Raw genomic sequence first — 18,689 nt, forward strand, 5'->3', positions numbered from 1 at the left:
TATTCCTGGTGGGGCCGCATGGAAAACAAACAGTGTTAATTAAATCCCCTCTGCTTGTTAGGACCTGAGTACATTGGTACACACGGAGGACGCCGGTAATGTGCTGCCAAACATCAGGGTGGATGGCTGCGGTGGGATCCTCCGAGGAACGCTCGGGTCCACTGCTCATATTTTTTGGGGGGACCTTCTGCAGCAGCTATGAGGAGCAGAATAGCAGCAGAGTCATTTCTATGTGTTTATGATGATTATAGTGCATTAAGCATCCGTTTGTTTTGTTTTTTCCCCCTTCATAATCGGTTCCCGCTCCATTTGCTTGACTCCTCAGATTATCCATGAGCCCAGAGGAGCACTGCGAGTTCTGGAGGAAGGTCCAGTTCACGGTGGATAAAGACGTGGTCAGAACGGACCGCAGCAACCACTTCTTCAGAGGAGAGAACAACCCGAACGTGGAGATCATGAGGTTTTCCCAACACCCCTTTCTGTCCGTCACCCTCCATCGTTCCCACCCGTCCGCTCGACGCTCAGCCTCACCTACACCGTTTATTTCATAATATGCAGAGCCGCAAATGAGTTCCATGCTTTGTTGACTTTGACTAAGCCGTCTGAGCACTTTCGACTCGTACTTGCGGCTAATGGCTTTCTAAATGAGGAGCGAGAGGATTTAAATGGGGGAATTAGTTATTTTTGCGACTCTCGTTGAGGCTCCTGGTGTTTTTGTCTGGGAGTGATTCTACATCTGAGGCCAGCCTGTGGTTTTCTAGCGCTGATAAGTCGCACCCATGTTTGTCTGGTTCATTTACTTTCAAACTGCTGCGGAGCTGAAGGTCCTGATGTCCTTGTTTAGAAGAAACTCATCAAATTTTTACTCTAATGCTGCACTAGAACAATGTAATGTCCTCTGGGTTTTGGGCTTTGTTTGTACTTTCGTTACTAATGCATGAAGACGACCGGGGAAGTTTTCTTCAAAGTAGAACAGGTCTTAAAAAAGAAGGAAGAAAGAAATACCAGTAATTAGCTCCCTGGTTGCAAGAAGAGGAAAAAAAAAAGTGTGGGAAGCGGGGAGGGGTGGTATTGTTGTGTTATGTTTCCCTAATGAAAGACATTCAAAGTGTTTGGGTTGGAGGAAAACTTTTCAGGGCTTCCTCTCCCGTTTGGCCCTGTTCGTTAGAAGCTCCCTCAGCAGATGTTACGTCAGAACTCAGATGTGTGTGTTTGTTCTCGCCCCAGGCGGATTCTGCTCAACTATGCGGTGTTTAATCCCGACATGGGTTACTGCCAGGGCATGTCCGACCTGGTGGCCCCCCTTCTCACCGAGATCCAAGACGAGAGCGACACGTTTTGGTGCTTCGTCGGCCTCATGGAGAACACCATCTTCATCAGCTCCCCGCGTGACGAAGACATGGAGAGGCAGCTGGTAGGAGAGTCTCTATGGTAGCCACAGGCAGCAGTTTCTAAACAGTACATAGGCCTGTCGCAATAAACAATAAATCAGTTAATCGCATTGAATCTCTAACTTTCATTTGCTTGATTTATTGTTTTCTCTTTTCTCTCTCTCTCTTTTCTTTTTTTTAACCAAAAACTGAATGACAAGTCTTTCAATCTGGTGCTTTGGTCTCAACTATCTCTCTCTCTCTCTCTCTCTTTTTTTTTTTTTAAATAATTTTTTGTTTACACAGACTTCATAATTCATTTTATTTGTCGTTTCTGTTGTTTTCTGTACTTATTTTGGATATTTCAAATGTCTTCCAGTTCCAGTGTTTAAATGCTCATTAGAATTTAAAGTTTACTGATCCTTGAAAATGTGTTCTTGCGTTATGATGGCATTATTGCTGTTATGTAAAATGGTCTCAAAACAACAATATTGTTGTTTATCGCGAAAAGTTCTGGGATAATTGATAGTCCAGCAAAATGTGTTATGGTGACAGGCCTATAATCACTGCCATTCAAAACTATTCAAACCCGTTGATGGTTTTTTGATGTGAACGTTGATGTGTTTCAGGGGGGGATTCTATAAAAAGATAAAAATGAAAGTGTGCTGTGCAGTGTTGCCACCTTTCACTGCAATTCCTGCTACATGTCTTCTTGTCTTTAACTGATTTACACATTTTGATACCAACATTTTTTTTTCCCCATTTTTCTTCGAAGAACAGTTCAAGGTCAGTCAGATTAGACTGACTTAATCTGTGAGCAGCAATTTCAAGATTTCTTTCATTGATTTGCTGTAAGGTGAACCTCAGCCACAGTTTTATGTTTTTAGCAGCCACTAACACAGGGGTCTCACACTCTAGACCCCTAGAGTTCCTGCACCACAGATCTGAAATGTGTCTGAAAAGCTAAAAATGTGAAAAGCTAAAAGGGAATGAAAACACTAAACATTTAACATGCTTTTCGGACCATCAAGCCCATCTCCTCTCCACGATAGACTTTGTACTTTAGCCTTTAAGTGTGTTTTTTTAAAGAACCCTCAATGTGGTAAATAGTAAATGATTCACATGTTTATAGTAGCCCTTTAACCTTTAAAGTCTACAATGAGGTTTTCAGTGTTTTTCTAAAATTTGAAGCTTTGGCCCAAAGTTAGAGTTTGGGACGGATAACAGTTTAACAAAAACAGCTAAAATAAGCAATTTTGTCTCGTTTAATTGACTTATTTGCAATGTTTGTATATTTCACCTAGCATGTGTCAAAGTTTTAATGTGGAAATGTAAAATGTTCTGCAGTTTTGTATATGAAATCATCAATAAGTGATTACCTGATCGGGTCATTGCTTTAATAAATTTGAAGCTGATGTGCAAATGTGACACTTTTGACACAAATCCGTGCCAATTTTATCTTGGGTGTCAGCACAAGCTTAAATAATCACTGAAAAGTACATGACGATAAATGATTTTTATCAAAAGTCCCAAGAAAGTCATTTAACGCGCATGTGCAGACATATTAAGCTGTTCGACAAGCTGTTTCCGACCATCAACTCGGCCGGTTCCGGTGCAGAACGGAGGAAAATAACTTGTCGATCTGCAGATGTACCTGCGGGAGCTGCTGCGCCTCATGCTGCCGCGGTTCCACCAGCACCTGACCCGGCTCGGAGAGGATGGCCTGCAGCTGCTCTTCTGCCACCGCTGGATCCTGCTCTGCTTCAAGAGAGAGTTCCCCGACACAGAGGCGCTGCGCATGTGGGAGGCCTGCTGGGCGCACTACCAGGTCAGGACAAAGTCCAAACTGATCCTCCGCATGCACAAAGTAGAAAGATGAGGTTTGCATACGCTGGTAAGCGATACAGAGGAATGTAGTGGTAATTATTCATTTCTTTTTTTTTGCCACTTTAGAGTGTGTAGATTTTTCCAGGAAGTGTGCAGGAATGAAACAGAGCTATAGTCTGCAAGGAAAAAGTAGGACAAGTTCTTTCAAAAGCCTGACTTTGTAATCCTGTTGAGTGAATGTAAAAATGGTCTATTGATATTTAAAGAAATGTAATTCCATTGTTAAAAACCGGTTGGATTTAAGACTTTGCATATTTCACATTTCTACCGCCTACTATGCAACCATATTCATTCTTTAGATGTAATTTAATTTAAGGGTGACTGCTGTTGGTGTAATTTGCTCGGTGCAGTTCCACGTCTTTTGAAGCGCTGGAAACTTGTAGCCACGATGCGTTCCTTGTGTTTAGCACTCCCACTCACTGAGGCCGAGTCAAATGCCTTTGCTTCACGCCATCTGTTCAAACACCCTGCGAGATGTTCGTATCTGCTGCTCCAGGTGGCGATAGAGCAGATAGTGTGTGTGTGTGTGTGTGTGTGTGTGTGTGAGAAACCTCGGGTTAGACAGTTAAAAGTCATGCAGCAGTTGAGCTTTAAGTAAGAATTTCTGATTGATATCAGATTTTTCTGTGAAGAGGACGTTTCATGTCGCACTGGGTGGCAGCGGATTGTTTTCTACTGTTCTCGTATGAATTAAAGTTTGCAGAGCAAACTGTCATCGGGTTGGGCTTAAAGGAGCAAGACGCAAACTGAGAAACTGATAAAATACACACAAATATTTGTACCAATAAAATAAAGTCATTTTCTACACTTGGTCTTAGATTATATTTTGTTTAGTCTTTATATTGTTGTGGGTTTTTTGTGCTTTTCTCCCTGTATTGGTTTAAAAATCTGGGATTTGTAGTTTTCCTTTAGGATTTAGATGTTACTGTTAAGTAAAACTACAAGTTCCATCATGCAGCGAGGCAACAATCCAAAATGTTCTCAGACATTCAACGTTCCCCGCAAGCCTGCAACGTAACTCTGCTCCCAAAATAAATGTGTGCAGATTTAATCAGGCTTGTCTGGGTTAAAATCGGTCATCAATAAATGTTTTAAAGCATATTAATATTAAGGTGCATGTAGAAAAGAAATCAGTTGCAGATTTAACTGACCTTGCAGTTTCCTTTTAAAATTTCTTATCAACTATTGATCCTCTTTGAGGCAGGGCAAAAATGTCCTATTCTCAGATCTGCTACATGATACTAGTTAAAAAATCAAATCTGCCCAATCAGAAGGTAAAAATCTCTAAACTTCAGTCACTGACATTTATCAAGTCTTTATTGTATTCCATTAAAGCCCGTTGGTAGTGTTAGGAACCACAAGAACTGTGCTGAATCGGTCTGACAGGACGTCGGGCGCTAAGCCTGCACATCCTGCTCCATTCATCTTCTCCCTTTGACCCCACTCTCCGTCTTTGTAGACGGACTACTTCCACCTCTTCCTGTGCGTGGCCATCATTGTCCTGTATGGGGAGGACGTGACGGAGCAGCAGCTCGCCACCGACCAAATGCTGCTGCACTTCAGCAACCTCTCCATGCACATGAACGGAGAGCTGGTGCTGCGCAAGGTAACGCTGCTGCTTCTGTGTCGGCATGCTTTGTCCCTCCTTGTTGTTTCATTCACCAGCTGATCGGCAAACTGCAAGTTTCCACACTTGACTTTCTATTCAGTTTTAAAAAAAAAAAAGTTTCATCCATTTGTATGTTGGCGTTTTTAAAAGTGGAGGATCAAACTTACTTTTTGTATATATATATGTATATATATAATTTTTTTAATCAAAGAAATCTGATCATTCCTCACAGTCCAGATTCTTCATCCTTTTAGTATTTATTTTAACATAGCATCAAAACATAAATACAAGTATTGAAAATAATTGCAAAAAAAATTTCAGTTCAGCCATCCTTCTTTCCAGAATCAACCCGTCCAGGGTTGATTCGATCCACATCCCTTTGTAAAAGTCAATAAACATGATCAGACATCTATCTGTCTGCAACGTTTCCTCCTGATGTAATTTAAATTCACTTTAGTCTGCACTGAAGAGTCCTGCCTGGTGCTGCAGCAGAGTCAGAATAGGATGCAGAGGATTAATGATCTGACCGCTCGCTGCAGTCGCTGTTCCTGCTGCCTCATCTTTATGGATGCTGTTTGTGCTGCACATTTCTGTTTGCATGCAGGTGTCGTAACGCGTTTTGTTGATGCTTGAGAATTGTGCATACGATAACCCAGCAGCGGGCATGCGAGCTTTTGAGATACAGCCAGAAGAAAAGACAGAAAAAGAAAAAAAAAAAAACCTCCATGAGACTGACCTTGACATTCTTTTGTTATCTTGTAGCCAAGAGATAACGGGAGCATTGATTTATTTCAATGCATGCATCCGCAATGTTTGCCTTCTCTGACGGGCCAAAGTGCCTCTCCTTGAGCTTGCTTCCCCTCATCGCGCTCGCCCCTCTCTTCCAGGCCCGCAGCCTCCTCTACCAGTTCCGCCTCCTTCCCAGGATCCCCTGCAGCCTGCATGACCTCTGCAAGCTGTGCGGCCCGGGGATGTGGGACAGCCGCTACATCCCCACGGTGGAGTGTTCAGGCGAGCACCCAGACTCCCTGAGCTGCCCCTATGGAGGCACCTCCACCCCACAGCCCTCTTCCCCCTCGCTGTCGTCCTCTCCAAACCACACACCCACGCCGGACGGCAAGAGAGGCTCCAAAAAACGGGACATTTTCACCTTCCGGAAGCAGTCCTGAGAGGGGGTTAGCTTCTGCTATTACTTTACTATTCGTTTCACTATCTACAACAAGATTTTTTTTCCTTTTTTTTTTTTTGTACTTGAATTTTTCATTTGGTGCATTGTTGAACACTGCCTTACCAGGGCGTTGCTGTCGACGTTCAGCATCGCACGAATCTGCAACGAGGGCAGCTTGCAGTCAGACGGATCGGAGGTCAAGAGGCTGCTTTCTCCTCGGAGCAGAACAGACAATCACCAGGCGCCGTGTCGATCTGGAGCCACTTCAGGTTCAAGTCTGCTGCTGGTTTGGCATTCTTCCACAGGATACGTGGGCACCGGGGAGGTCACCGCGGGGTCATCGCGCAACCGACGCGCTCTTCGACTCCGACGGGTCAAAAAGCGAACTGGGGGCGTCTTTCACAGAACTTGAACTTGGACTCTTAAAAAATGTTTTTGGGTTCTCACAATGGCATAATTGTGTGGATGTCAAATATAATGTGCGTATTTAAAGTCTGAGCGTCTTTTTGACATCGAATCCAAACTCTTTGTGTTAAAGAACTAGTGGAAAAAACATTTGTCTTTAGTTTTTGTTTTACGAAAAAAAAAAAAAAAAAGAAGAATGTTTTTGTTCTAAATATTTAGCAATATTATCTTTGCATGAACAATTCTTTACATATAGAGGTCACAACATATTTGTTGTGAGGTGGGGGGGGTGAAAAAAAATCCCAAACAGAGGCGAGTGTGTTTATGTGACAAACACTAGCATCACCACAGGGCTCCTCTTATCTTCCCATCCTATACGTTCTCTTTCTTGAACAGAAAGAGCATCAACATTTGCACATAAGCACCATTAATTGTAAAGTATCTGTGAGTAAAATACTGAATTTATTTAGTAGCAGTTTCACCAAAGATACGGTGCTTTACAGAAGAATTCCTGCCTATTGAAATGTTTCACATACTGACAAGTTGCAACAACAAACTTGAGTGTGTTTTATTGGTATCTTTTGGGTTATGTCAAAACAAAGCGGTGTCTATTTATGTAGACATTGTTTTAGTTTTGCGGAACCTAAAGCTTTGACTGGTTATCCACTCCTGACCCTGGAATTTTTGCCCATTTGCAGAATGTATTTGCAAGTCATTCAGGTTGGGTTTGTACATACCAACCCAGCCAACTGCAAACATTAGTCAATCATTTTCCTTCCACTACATAATTATGTATTACTTTATCTTAGTGAAATTCCAATAAAATACACCAAAGTTTTTGGATGGTGTAACAAAATGCCCTCAAGTCGCAGGAGGTATGAATATTCTTTGCAAAGCGCTGTAGATCAGGTTGTTTTCGGATCACTTTTTCTATTCTGCTTGGATTTTCATCCTTGGTGTTTTGAGCTGTTTTCCGTAGCTTCCCAGCCCCCCCCCATCTTTACACTAAGTACACGAAAAGGCACACGAGTCTAACGAGTCCACGTGAATGTAGCTTTTCACATCAACACAACGAAAATCACGCAGACGCGTGCGACTGTAAACTGAAGTTACTGTTGCGACCGTTTTCCGAAAACGCGTCGAGGAAAGTGGAGCAACGAGCCTGTCGTTTCGGCTTCATCCAGGGAGAAACTATAAATTAACGTTGCCTCAGGTGTGAAGAAGATTTCCCCTCGAGGAGCCTTTGAGTGACACCCGCAGGATTGTAACATCTGCAAAACGCTGCTATAATGTACCACAGATTCCTTTAATCAGCCTTCCAGCAGCTTTGCAGATAAATTGTACCTGCTTCTTCTTCTTCTGCTTCTTGTTCTTCTTGTTCTTCTTCTTCTTCTTGTTCTTCCTCTTCTTCTTCCTCCCATTAGCTATCATGAAGTGCTTTAAATGGCATGGAGGCTGTCGTGAAGGTGATGATGGGCGATGTTCAGAGGGTGACCTCATGGATTTATTAACATTTAAACCACGTTGTTTACACAAAAGCCACCAATCCACAGTTGTTATTGCTGACTTGCCTCTTTTGGAAAGGGGTTGTTATTATGAATTGTGGTCATGAATGTAAAACGTTGCTGTTTTTCTTTTCTATATTATGTTGACGTATTACTGCACACCTCACGAGAGAGTTAAAGGCTATTCTTATTACTGGTGTTAATAAAAACATCATCAATAAACTGCATTTGTGCTTTTTGTGACTCAACGCTGGGTTTTTCTTTTTTGAGGAGGAACGTCACAATTATAATTTAATGAGCCACTCTTCAAAATTGTTTTTTTTCTGTTGTCTTTCTATTCAAGTAAGGAAGGATGCACATAGTATTAGCAGTTAAACATATCGATACTTTTCCACATTTTTCCGATCTAATCAAATTCGTGATACATTTTTTTCTCAGTTGTATGGTGTGAGGTTATGCTGCTGCAGTACGAGATGAATTTATGTTTTTATCCGTTTTTTTAGTGGTGGCACCATTAATAGTTTACCATGCTTTGTTGACTGATCTGAAATTACTATATCAAAGAATAAACTGTCAGGATTAATTCCTTAGAGATATTTAGAACTCTCACAAAAAAAATTATAAAACAATTTCAAGCTTTTGTCAAACTGTTTTTCAAATAAAATACTAATAACAAAAAAGCCTGGCCAATGTTTGAGCATTCATTTTTATTTGAATGAGGCCAAACTTATTTTTTTGTTCAATAAAAGGTTGGGAAACAGGTCATACTTCACAGCGACAAAGACTAAATAAATAATAAAAAAAAAACAATCTGAAATGCCTCATCAGTGGTACAAAGGAACACTTTGAGAGTGAAAGACGGATTTTTATTGTAAATTTGACTAGTAAGGAATTCAGACAGCAATGAAAGCTTTTTGAGTGAGAGAAGAAAAAATTCGTCCTTGCTTGAAGGGTTTTCTTTTTAGAAGATTCTGAAGACAAATAATTCGATAGCGGCTGCCTGCAGCAGCAAAACGCTTCTTGATCAAAAGAAAAGCTCGAAGGGGCTGACTTGCGATACCAAATATTCTTTATCCATTTTTCAGTTTTTAATTATGCCGTTCACATTTTGCATATGTGCTATTGTTTGACGCAGAATCCTTTAGTGTGCTAATAAATCTGAATACTGCTAAAGAATATTCGGACATAATAAAACGCGTTTCCCTTTCACCGATTCCTGGATGTTCTCAAACAATTTATGGTCGTTGTTTCTAATTAAGTTGAGGTTGCAGCTCTGGATTCTGGCGGAACTTTTCCAAAACAAACGTTCCTCTCCGGAAGTTATTCTTTTTTGAGTTTGATTAAATGCTTAGGCTCACATTGACGACGAGAAACGAAATGTCTCTTCCATTTGCTTAAAATCGAGCTTTGTTAGTTATAAACACTGTGTTTTTGAAACTTTTGTAAAAAAAAAATAAAAATAAAAATTAAATATAAATGCATGTTTACAATATATTCTTGTATTTACTTTGAATGCCAAAGATATCTGCAAGATCTGCTTTACCTCATTTTTGGACTGAAAGTTTTTAATCAACCTACATCTGGGTTGGTCCATAATTTATAACCAAACTAGGTTATTTAGTCAGCCTTTAAATAGGTTTGACAATCAAAAGAGGAGGATTTTTTTCTCAAAGGCTTGCCTAGTTTTAATGTAATGATTATTCTTTAGGATTAAGCGTAGTAACTGTAATTTAGTTGTTTCTTATGAATACATGTTGTTTTGTGTTTGTTTCCTTGTCTGCGAAACCAGTTTTACCTGACTGGAAAAGAAGAGTTGCCAACTTCCTGAAATTGTTTCCAACTAGATGTTACTAAGATTTAAAATGCCTCAGGCAAAGGAGGAGAAAAAACTAATTTACTTTCTACCCTAAAATACTCTGGTGAGGGGCCTGCTGCCTTCACATAACAGACACATTTATCTTTTTAAGATGTCTCTAGTGGCAAACAAATGTTGGTTTTCAATTAACCCTAAAACTTTGACATTATTTCTTGCACCTTCGCTGTGGTCATTCACTCCTCTACGCAACCGCTCGCTTCGACATGAAAATGGCTTCTGGTTTCCTGTCCTTTATCTCTGGAAAGACGGAAAAGATGAGGCGTGAACTCTGCCTCGCATGGGATTTGCATTCCAGCTATATGACGAGCAACGAGCTGGGAGGCCTAACATGAGGGGGAAAAAAAACAAAAAAAACAGCAGTAGCAGGAGTCGGACGGTGCGTTTCCCAGAGTTTAACCCTTCAGTCTTATCAGCACTGCTGTTTGCTGTGGCTCTTTGACAGTCTGTGTGTGATGGCTCAGGCGCATCACAGCAGCCAACCGCCTGTCGCAGACAGCTGTGGAGATGCTATCAGGCCTTGTTATCAACTGGCTGGTTTCTCAAAAATGCGAGCAGGTATTTGGGTTGACAGGTGTCTGTGGGGAGTGACTCCGCTGGTGCGCGTGTTTTTGTTCAGTCACTTTGTCGTTTCAGGAAAAAAAACAACCATTTAAAATGTTTTTCTCTGGAAACTTCAAACACTAATGACTTTTTTCTGTGACTAAGCAGAGAAGTGTTTTGTGTTTTTTATATTCCCTCAGTCTTCCTCTTTTACACCTTTGATGACCAATGTTGGCCATAAACAAAATGAAAATCAGATGGAAGTTTTTTTTTTTCAATAACCAGGGATCTCCGGTGTCTTTAGGGGAAGTCCTGTACTCGAGACATGATTATTCTTTTGTTTAGTAACCCTGCTGCTTTCTGTTGCTGTGAGCCAACCTGCCTTTAATTACCATCCATTAGCATTGGAATAATGGCCATCCATTGGGATAATGCATTTCTGTTTGAAAAAACTGAATGTAAAAATATCACCTCTTAGTCCATTTTGTTACGTTTGTAACTTTTGATATTGACTGTGTTACTCAGGTAGCTTCCAGAGGCAATTTATTGCACTACATTTTACTTAGTGGTATGACAGTAAAGGTGGCTGAACACATTTTTAATATGATTTTAACAGTTTCCACAGATTCTTAATTGGTCTTGGATCTAGACTTTGACTGAGCCTTACATGAATAAGATTTGTTCTAAACCAGTCGTGTCCCACTGTATTCCTTGAAAGCTAACATCCTGTAACCTTTGGGTAGTAGCTTTGTACGACTGGATTTGGTCACCTTGATCTAAACCAACCCATTGTAGCTAAACTCCAGTTTCTAGTCTTTTTCCATCAGGTTTTCCTCCAGTGTTTCTCCAGTATTTAGCCCCATCCATCTTCCCATCAGCTGTAACCGGATTCTCCATCCCTGCTGAAGAGAAACGTCCCCACAGCACGACGCTGTCCCCACCGTGTTTCACAGTCAGAACTGTGTGTGGTCTTTAGAAAACATCTGTTCTCATTTTAAGATTAAATTACACACAGGTTGACTCTTTTTGCCAATTTAGGCGACGTCTGTCAGGTGTTAGAGTAAAAAGGGGGTAAATGTACTGATTGTACAGGCCAGACTTTTACTCATGAAAGATTTTAATAGCTATTTCTATTTTTTTCTACTTTACAATTACGCAATAATTGCGTTATTTGCATCATAAAAGCACATTAAATGTGACAGTGTTCTAGCGCTGTAAATACTTTATCAAACCGCAGCACTTAAAAGCAGACGTTGCATCAGTTTGTCGGCCCCTGCCGAAGCCGGTTCAGTTATTTTCATGCTCCGTTAGATTAGAAAAATTTCATTGCATCATTTTGACTGATAGCATCTGTGGCCTAACAGTGAAATATGCATGTGCTTCAAACGACATGTCTAACCTGTGGGGCTATATGTGCCACAGCCTCTCCATTGTTGCCTCCACTATCACACTCACACACTATCAGTGACCTACGCAAAGCACATGTGGAGGCTCTTTGTGTTGCAGTACAACTCAAACACTCTGGCTCTGCTCTATCGTCCTTTTGCATACACACCACACTGGAACCTCTCCGAGTGCCGCTCTGAAGCAACCACTTCTTTCTTTCACCCATCAAATAAATACTCTCATTGTGGCGCTACTGCCTCCTCCTCTTCCTCCTCCTCAATTTTCCAGTTTCCACATCCTCCTCCAACCGGGTGACAGTGTGGGGGCCTGGCTGGTCCCCTGTCACAAGGCCAGCACTGAATGTTGGGTTATTACCCCCTAATTATCAATTACTGCACTCAGCTTCCACACCTGGAGCAGGCCAGGCTGGGAATGAGCTTAGCCCCATTAGGATGGACCTCTGGCTGGGCTGTTTATGAAGGGGGGGCTGGGCTTTAACCCTCTGGAGGTGTTAATGGGTCTTTCAGGGGTACTGTCAGTAGGCTGGTTCACCAGGGCGTCTGACACCAGAGGAAGTAGATGTGAGCTGAAATGCTACACAGAATATGCCGTTTTATTAACATTTAATTTCCCTCTTGGGTTAATGAAGTATTCTTGAGTTGAGTTTTGGATTGAATGCAATCGGAGCGCAGCCCTTTCTAAAAGAGTGAGCATTCCCATGATCTTACTGCAACTCCCATTTTGAAAAACATCTACATTTCTGATGTAACGTGTGGCTGTTTGCATTGTGGTTTATGCAATGCCGAAAACAGCCAGACAGACAGACAGACAGACAGACAGAAGGAAATTAATTTAATGGCAAAAATCTAGAGGTTGTTTTGAACGGAGCTGGACTTTTTCACTTGAAGAACAAACAGAATGTAATATCTTTGTGTTTGTTGAAGCAAATTCCAGCGTAATGGAGATCCTCAGCAGCGATCACAGCCCCTTTGTTTTAAAGTCAGCGGATGAACGCGTCTCGTTTCAGGAAGAGATTTACATATTCAAAAAGGCTCGAAAAGAACGACACAGAGTCGAGGTTCACTTGAAGCTGTTTAAGAATTACAACATTTGATGTTAGACGAAAAATTTTAAAATGTCTTAGATATAACACAATCTGTTGTTTTGGCTTTATGAAAGATTTGGTTTGATAGTTTCATATTTCCAAACAGAATACGTTACAGTCAGACTATTATCTTCTGGAATCAGCTCTGGGTCTGAACTGTAGAGACAGAAATATAAATATGTCTACATTTAGACATTTAGACAGATTTAGACATCAGTCACACATTTACCCTAAAACCTTTTCCATTTGATAAAAGTAGTTGTTAATACTTGCAGTCTGTTAGGCCGCTGGATCCGGATACACTAAGAAGCGTTTTATTCTTGATGTTAGTGTTTAAAGCCTGGGTCTCCAGGATGTTTCTTCCTGTTGTACTGGGAATCATTCCTCTCCACTGTGACGCTGCGCTTTCTCAGGAAGGGAGATTAGATCGATGTGAAGATTTGATTCAATCTGCTAATCTTCTTAGATCTGGGGGTGTCCAGTCCTGCCCTCGAAGAGCAGCTTCCTAGAGGTATTAGGTGTGTTTCTGATATTTCAGATGAATGGCTCTACATCAGGTCTCTGCAGAACTTAGACGTTAAGTACATAATTCAGGCATTTGACACAGAATTATTGGCACAGGGACAAATCTGAAACATGCAGGACACAAGACACTGACGTCTTAGATAGAGAACCTTTCACTGGATGTTCGATATGACTGTCAGAATTACTTATGATTGGACTGGATTGAATTTGATGGTTTTAGATTTAAAGAAATAACCATATTGAACATATTTTTGAAGGCTTTATTTATTTATTCTATGCTTGGTCAACCATCATAATCTGTTTTATTTCATATGAGTGGACTGGCCAACAGGGGATCAGAACCACAACCAATGGAGCGAGAGAGAGTGTGTGTTATTTCATCCCAAGATAAAAGCATGTTGTTAAATAAAATAGTGTGCATTTTTTGATATTTATCACCATTATTCTTAGCTGGTAGATATAAAGTAAAGTGTAATGGTTTGGTTTTGTACTCCAGCAGTAAACATGAATGAATTGATCCCAGCAGATCGGGCCTTGCTTTTTGTTACTCACAAAATTCTTAACGAGAACACAAAGTTCATCCTGCAGGATAGATTACAATCTGAACTCTTTAACCCTGAAACCATGACACTGTGATATGTTCAGAATGCTGTTTGTCATTGGTTTGCTGTGTTGAACAAGGATAAAGAGACCGTCGTATGTCGGCAAGCGGCTGATAAATCTGTCTTGGAGCATTATTGATGCCTTTAGCTCTCAACTCTAACCCTTATTCACCTCTCATTGCCAAAAGTTTAAATTCAAGAAACGTGTGCATTCTTCTCCTAACTTACTAATCCTCCTTGAATGCATCTGTTTTCTGGAGCACAACAAATCCAGTTCAATCTGACTGATCAACTCTTCATCTTTTATATGTTGGTCCAAAGCAACTTTTCATGAAACCTACAAGTTTAGAATATTAGTCCATTATGTACTTGTTAAGAAAATGTTTTACATGTAAAAAAGGCTGAAGCCTGTCCCAGCTTGCTTCAATTTATGTGCTGATGTAACTTTGATTGTAGAAATTGGGTGCAATTTTTGTGTAATAGTGACGAGGAAGAATCTTTCTTGTGTAGTTTTGTACGGTTTAGATTGAAATCATTCATTTTAGAACCTGTTTGAAACCCGATTGTTTGTAGGTTATAAAGTGAATTTTCTTCTTACCATGACAACCAAGCAGCTTTTTAATATTTTTGTTTATTGCTGCAATTTAAAGTCGCTACCTTTCATTTTAAGGTAAATGTTTAGATATTTTGAAGTGGAACGTGGTTGTAACTTTATTAGGAGTCCTCTTATTTCCTGTAAATTATCCCCCTAATGTTTTCACCATGCAGAGTGCTGCATTTAAAAAGCTAAACCCTCCTTAAAATGTTTCCATTTCTAAAGGAGCCAGTTATTTAGAGTGCTGCATCCAAGCATATCAATGGAAAATTTAATAGAAGGAAAAAATCTGACAGTGAAAAGTCCACCACCAACAGAGTTAACCACAGAAACAAAGCCTATTTGATAGTGTTTTAAAATGTCATGAACATACTGGAAACGCATAATAACATGAATTATGTAGACTGTTCTAAATCAGGGAAGATACGATTTATTAGGGGCTGAAAAACGTTCCCTAATAAATTCCCCACTAGTAATAATAAATAATTAATTTAACCTTTTATAACATTGTTTTGGCGGCACACCACATAATTTCCTGCACAGACATGGAGGCTAATCCCCAGCTGTGTTGTAGCCTTAGTAACATTCTTGACCTTCACTGTAATAAAACAGAGACTAATTTTCATCCCATAGACATTTAGAGCTGGGCGAAGAGCAACGAGGACAACAGCCTTTATGCGAGAACTCTAATCTTAGACATGTCAAAGTTTATAAGACGCTGTCTTATAAACCTTTAAAGTGCCACCACATTTATAATAGACTGTTATCGACACTGAAGTTTATAGTTAATTAAACAAAAGACTGAGTTAGTTGCAGTTATAGCTTTTCTACAGGAAACACCAACAATAAACTGAGGATACACCAGAGGATGTTACAGACTTTAACAATAACTGCCCATATGAAGTCCTAGCTGAACCCCCAAATAATAATAAAAAAAAGTCTGTGTAATGCACAATCTTGAAGTCACTCTTGATAGCAAATGACTGGTTGGTACATGCTAATGAGAATAATTTATAAGTCAGATATTTTCCACTTGTTCTGTACTGATCTAAATAGAAGCTTCCTGTAACGCTTTGCAGCTCTCATGCTCGTTTGTTTGTGTTGCTGTCCTTTCTACCGATTCTCAGTCCAGCACATCAAGGCAGGTGGAAGCCTTAGATAAAACACACAAGTGAGTCAGGCTGTGTGACTGGAATGGAGAATATGAATAGAGATGCTGTAACAACAAAAAAAGGTGTAGTCTATTTGGAATCGGAGTCATACAGACTCATGTCTGACTCTGAGAAGCCCTGGAAAAGCTTGTCACATTACAACCACAAACCTCAATGTACTTTTTTTTTCCTTTGGAATTTTATGCAGTAGATAAGATGAATGTGCTGCATACTTGTAAAACGGGAGGAGAAGGACCTGGTTTTCAAGTCTTGCCAGAGCCAGATGGAGCTGAATGCAAAGTAACTGAAAAAAACAACAACAAAAAAACTAAGAATCTGCAAAAGACTGGACACTTTTTTAAAATTTTTGTTCTGCTGTTGTTGGTTTTCCTCAAACCCGGTCCAAAGCAAACGTGAAATGAGTCAAAATGAACATCTGATATAATATAGGGTGGACCTTGAGAAATGGGATTCAATTGGGTTCAGTTAAAGAGATGAAAGGTTTTAAACTACATTAGACTATTTAACGATTTTTATGGTAAATCTTCCTAAATTGGTCAGATTTTCCAACATTTTACACCACAGAAAAAAATGTTTTTTTTTTGTTGTTGTTTTTTTAAATCAGCCTTCCTGCTTTGCTGTAACTCTCACTGTGTTTCAATTCATTCTTAACAATTCTCCTTTATTGCATGCAAAAAACACACAATAGAAATTATAAAAAGGCTGCTGCTGCGGTGCTGCAGCTCCTCCGTGCACAAATTCTCCTCCTCACGTAGCATGCCATGTGCTTAAAGCGCCTTATTTCTCTCCTGGAGTAAAACTCATCAAGCGTGACAGAAGACATGGACTGATCAATGCTGTGGTTATCCCCCATTCTCTTCCCTCTGTTCGAGCACGAGAAGGCAAAAAATAGATCCCCCCCCACTCACCCCCCACCTCCTCCTGTTGAATGCAAATAGATTGACTTGGCCTCTCACGATCACAATAGACGCTCTTTCAAGTCTGCCTCGTCTGCGCTCCATTCAACTGTTACTGTCATTTAGGTGAAGGAGTCAGCTTATGGCAGCTGTGCAGCACATCATACAGAAGATTGAAATGAAAATGAGGCATTTCTCAAAATAGCTATGTGGGGCAGGGAGGGAGAAGCAGGGGTGAAGACGCGACTTTCTGCTTATTTCAGAGCTCAGGCGTTGTTGGACTTTCTTGAACGCCTCTAAGATGTGTCACGGGCGTTATGATGGATCGCAGGGTGTCGTGTGCGCCACATTAACTTTGTGACCAGTTTACACACCGTGCAAGTGTGACATGCAGAAGGGAGAGAAAGAGAAGCGTGTTGCTATGAGCACATAGTCCTATTTTTGTAGGGGCGAAAAAAGAGAAAGGAATAAGTTAAATGGAATCTTTTTGATAATCTAAAATGTGGATTCTATTAATGCAATCTACATAAAAGAAGTGCAGGATTGATGTATTTAGACTTTTTCTACAGGTTATCAATGATGCTGAATTCAAGTTTATTCACCACCACTCACACACAAGATCATTTAAATTGCTTCGCAGGAAAATAAGGGAAGAGACGTACAGAATTTAACTCAAAACATAAGAAACAATCATTCTTTTTTTTGTCCCACAGTGGGGAAATTTGGGTATCCCAGCAGCAAGGTAAAAATAAATGAAAGCATGCATATTCATGTTCAGTCAAAGGAAAAATATATGAAAACAGAACAATTATATGAGGATATGAAACTCTACAATGCAGGAAATTTTAAACATTTTAAAAAATTAACAAAAATAGCATGATTAGGTTAAAAGAAATGAGTTGCTGAGAAGGATAATTTAAAGAAAAAAACTGCAGGATACACATTTGTGCATAAAAGAACCCCAACAGACTGATTTACTGGGAAAAAAAAATAAAAAAATGTACTAAAATTAAAGCCTCACATAAAAAACCAGAAATGTAACTGACTGTAGTGGACTATGTTCATGTGGTGAAACAGAAATGCAAATAAATATGCGGAAACAGAGAGCACATGCGTGAGGCGGCCTGAAATCGTAAAACATGGAGGTGGCAGCATAATGCTGTGGGGCTGAACGCTTTTTCACCTCTTCAGCATGCAATCAAGATCTGCAAAACTCACAAGCCTGTTGTGTAACAGCAGGGGAACATCTAAAACATGCAGGATGCTCTCTGATGACAGGGATTCAGAACCATTGGTTTATATCAAAGAATGTGGATGCTAGAATGGTCCAATCAAAGTCCAGCCCTAACTCAAACTGAGAATATATGGCAATGCTTTAAAACTGACAACACATATTCTCCTGTCAATCTGGACCTGTTTTTTTCTCTCTCAAAGGACAAAGTAATGAATACAGTAACGTTTCTGGTTGGAGCATGGCAGAAGACGTATTACCTCTTGAATGTTTTTACATGGAACTGTATATGACAAATCTCCAGTATCTACTAATCCACAAATGAAACCAGAGACACAACATTTTTATCCGTTTTTAAAATACCAGACAGTGAAAACAGGAGCACGTCAGATCAGAAGGTGCCGTTTGTTTTTCCCACACCTAGGGCAACACCCTGCGCTATAAATTTAAAGAGCATTTGTTGAGGGAAAAAAAAAAAATCATATTTCTAGAAGACGCGTTGCTGCTACCTTTAGCGACAACAGGCATAAAGAAGGCACTCTTCTTTTACTAGGATGATTCAGTGCATTAAAATGCTGATCGAATTCAGAGTTTGCAGCCGTGACTCATTATGTCGCGGCTGCAACCATTAGCAGCCGTTGCCATGATGTGTCCACATGCAGGTGCATTAGGGCTCCAGGCAGCGCCTGTTGTTGCTCACTGGGGACGTGGGATTTGTGCGCTGACGCAAGCGGCCGTCTCCCGCGGGCAGCCATGCAGGTAAATAAACTGGTGGTTGTGTGCGGAGGAGAGACGTCACAGGGAGAGATTAAAGAGC

General features: G+C 40.4%; 1 protein-coding gene across 2 annotated transcripts in view; it reads left to right on the forward strand.

Moving 5' to 3' along the window:
- tbc1d16 (TBC1 domain family, member 16) overlaps positions 1 to 8,179 on the forward strand; it is a 29,727-nt gene extending 21,548 nt beyond the window's left edge. The window contains exons 9-14 of one of the 2 annotated variants that reach the window (XM_007557357.2): positions 326 to 460; positions 1,228 to 1,414; positions 3,019 to 3,198; positions 4,717 to 4,863; positions 5,754 to 6,041; positions 6,161 to 8,179. In XM_007557357.2, the coding sequence (XP_007557419.1) occupies positions 326 to 460; positions 1,228 to 1,414; positions 3,019 to 3,198; positions 4,717 to 4,863; positions 5,754 to 6,035 (931 nt within the window). In that variant the 3' untranslated portion in view covers positions 6,036 to 6,041; positions 6,161 to 8,179. Of the gene's footprint in view, positions 1 to 325; positions 461 to 1,227; positions 1,415 to 3,018; positions 3,199 to 4,716; positions 4,864 to 5,753 lie in introns of both variants that reach the window. The other variant, XM_007557356.2, reaches the window with a different exon arrangement.
- Positions 8,180 to 18,689: the final 10,510 nt, after the last annotated feature.

This window comes from Poecilia formosa, unplaced genomic scaffold, assembly GCF_000485575.1.
Source record: "Poecilia formosa unplaced genomic scaffold, Poecilia_formosa-5.1.2 Scaffold88, whole genome shotgun sequence".
Taxonomy (NCBI): Eukaryota; Metazoa; Chordata; class Actinopteri; order Cyprinodontiformes; family Poeciliidae; genus Poecilia; species Poecilia formosa.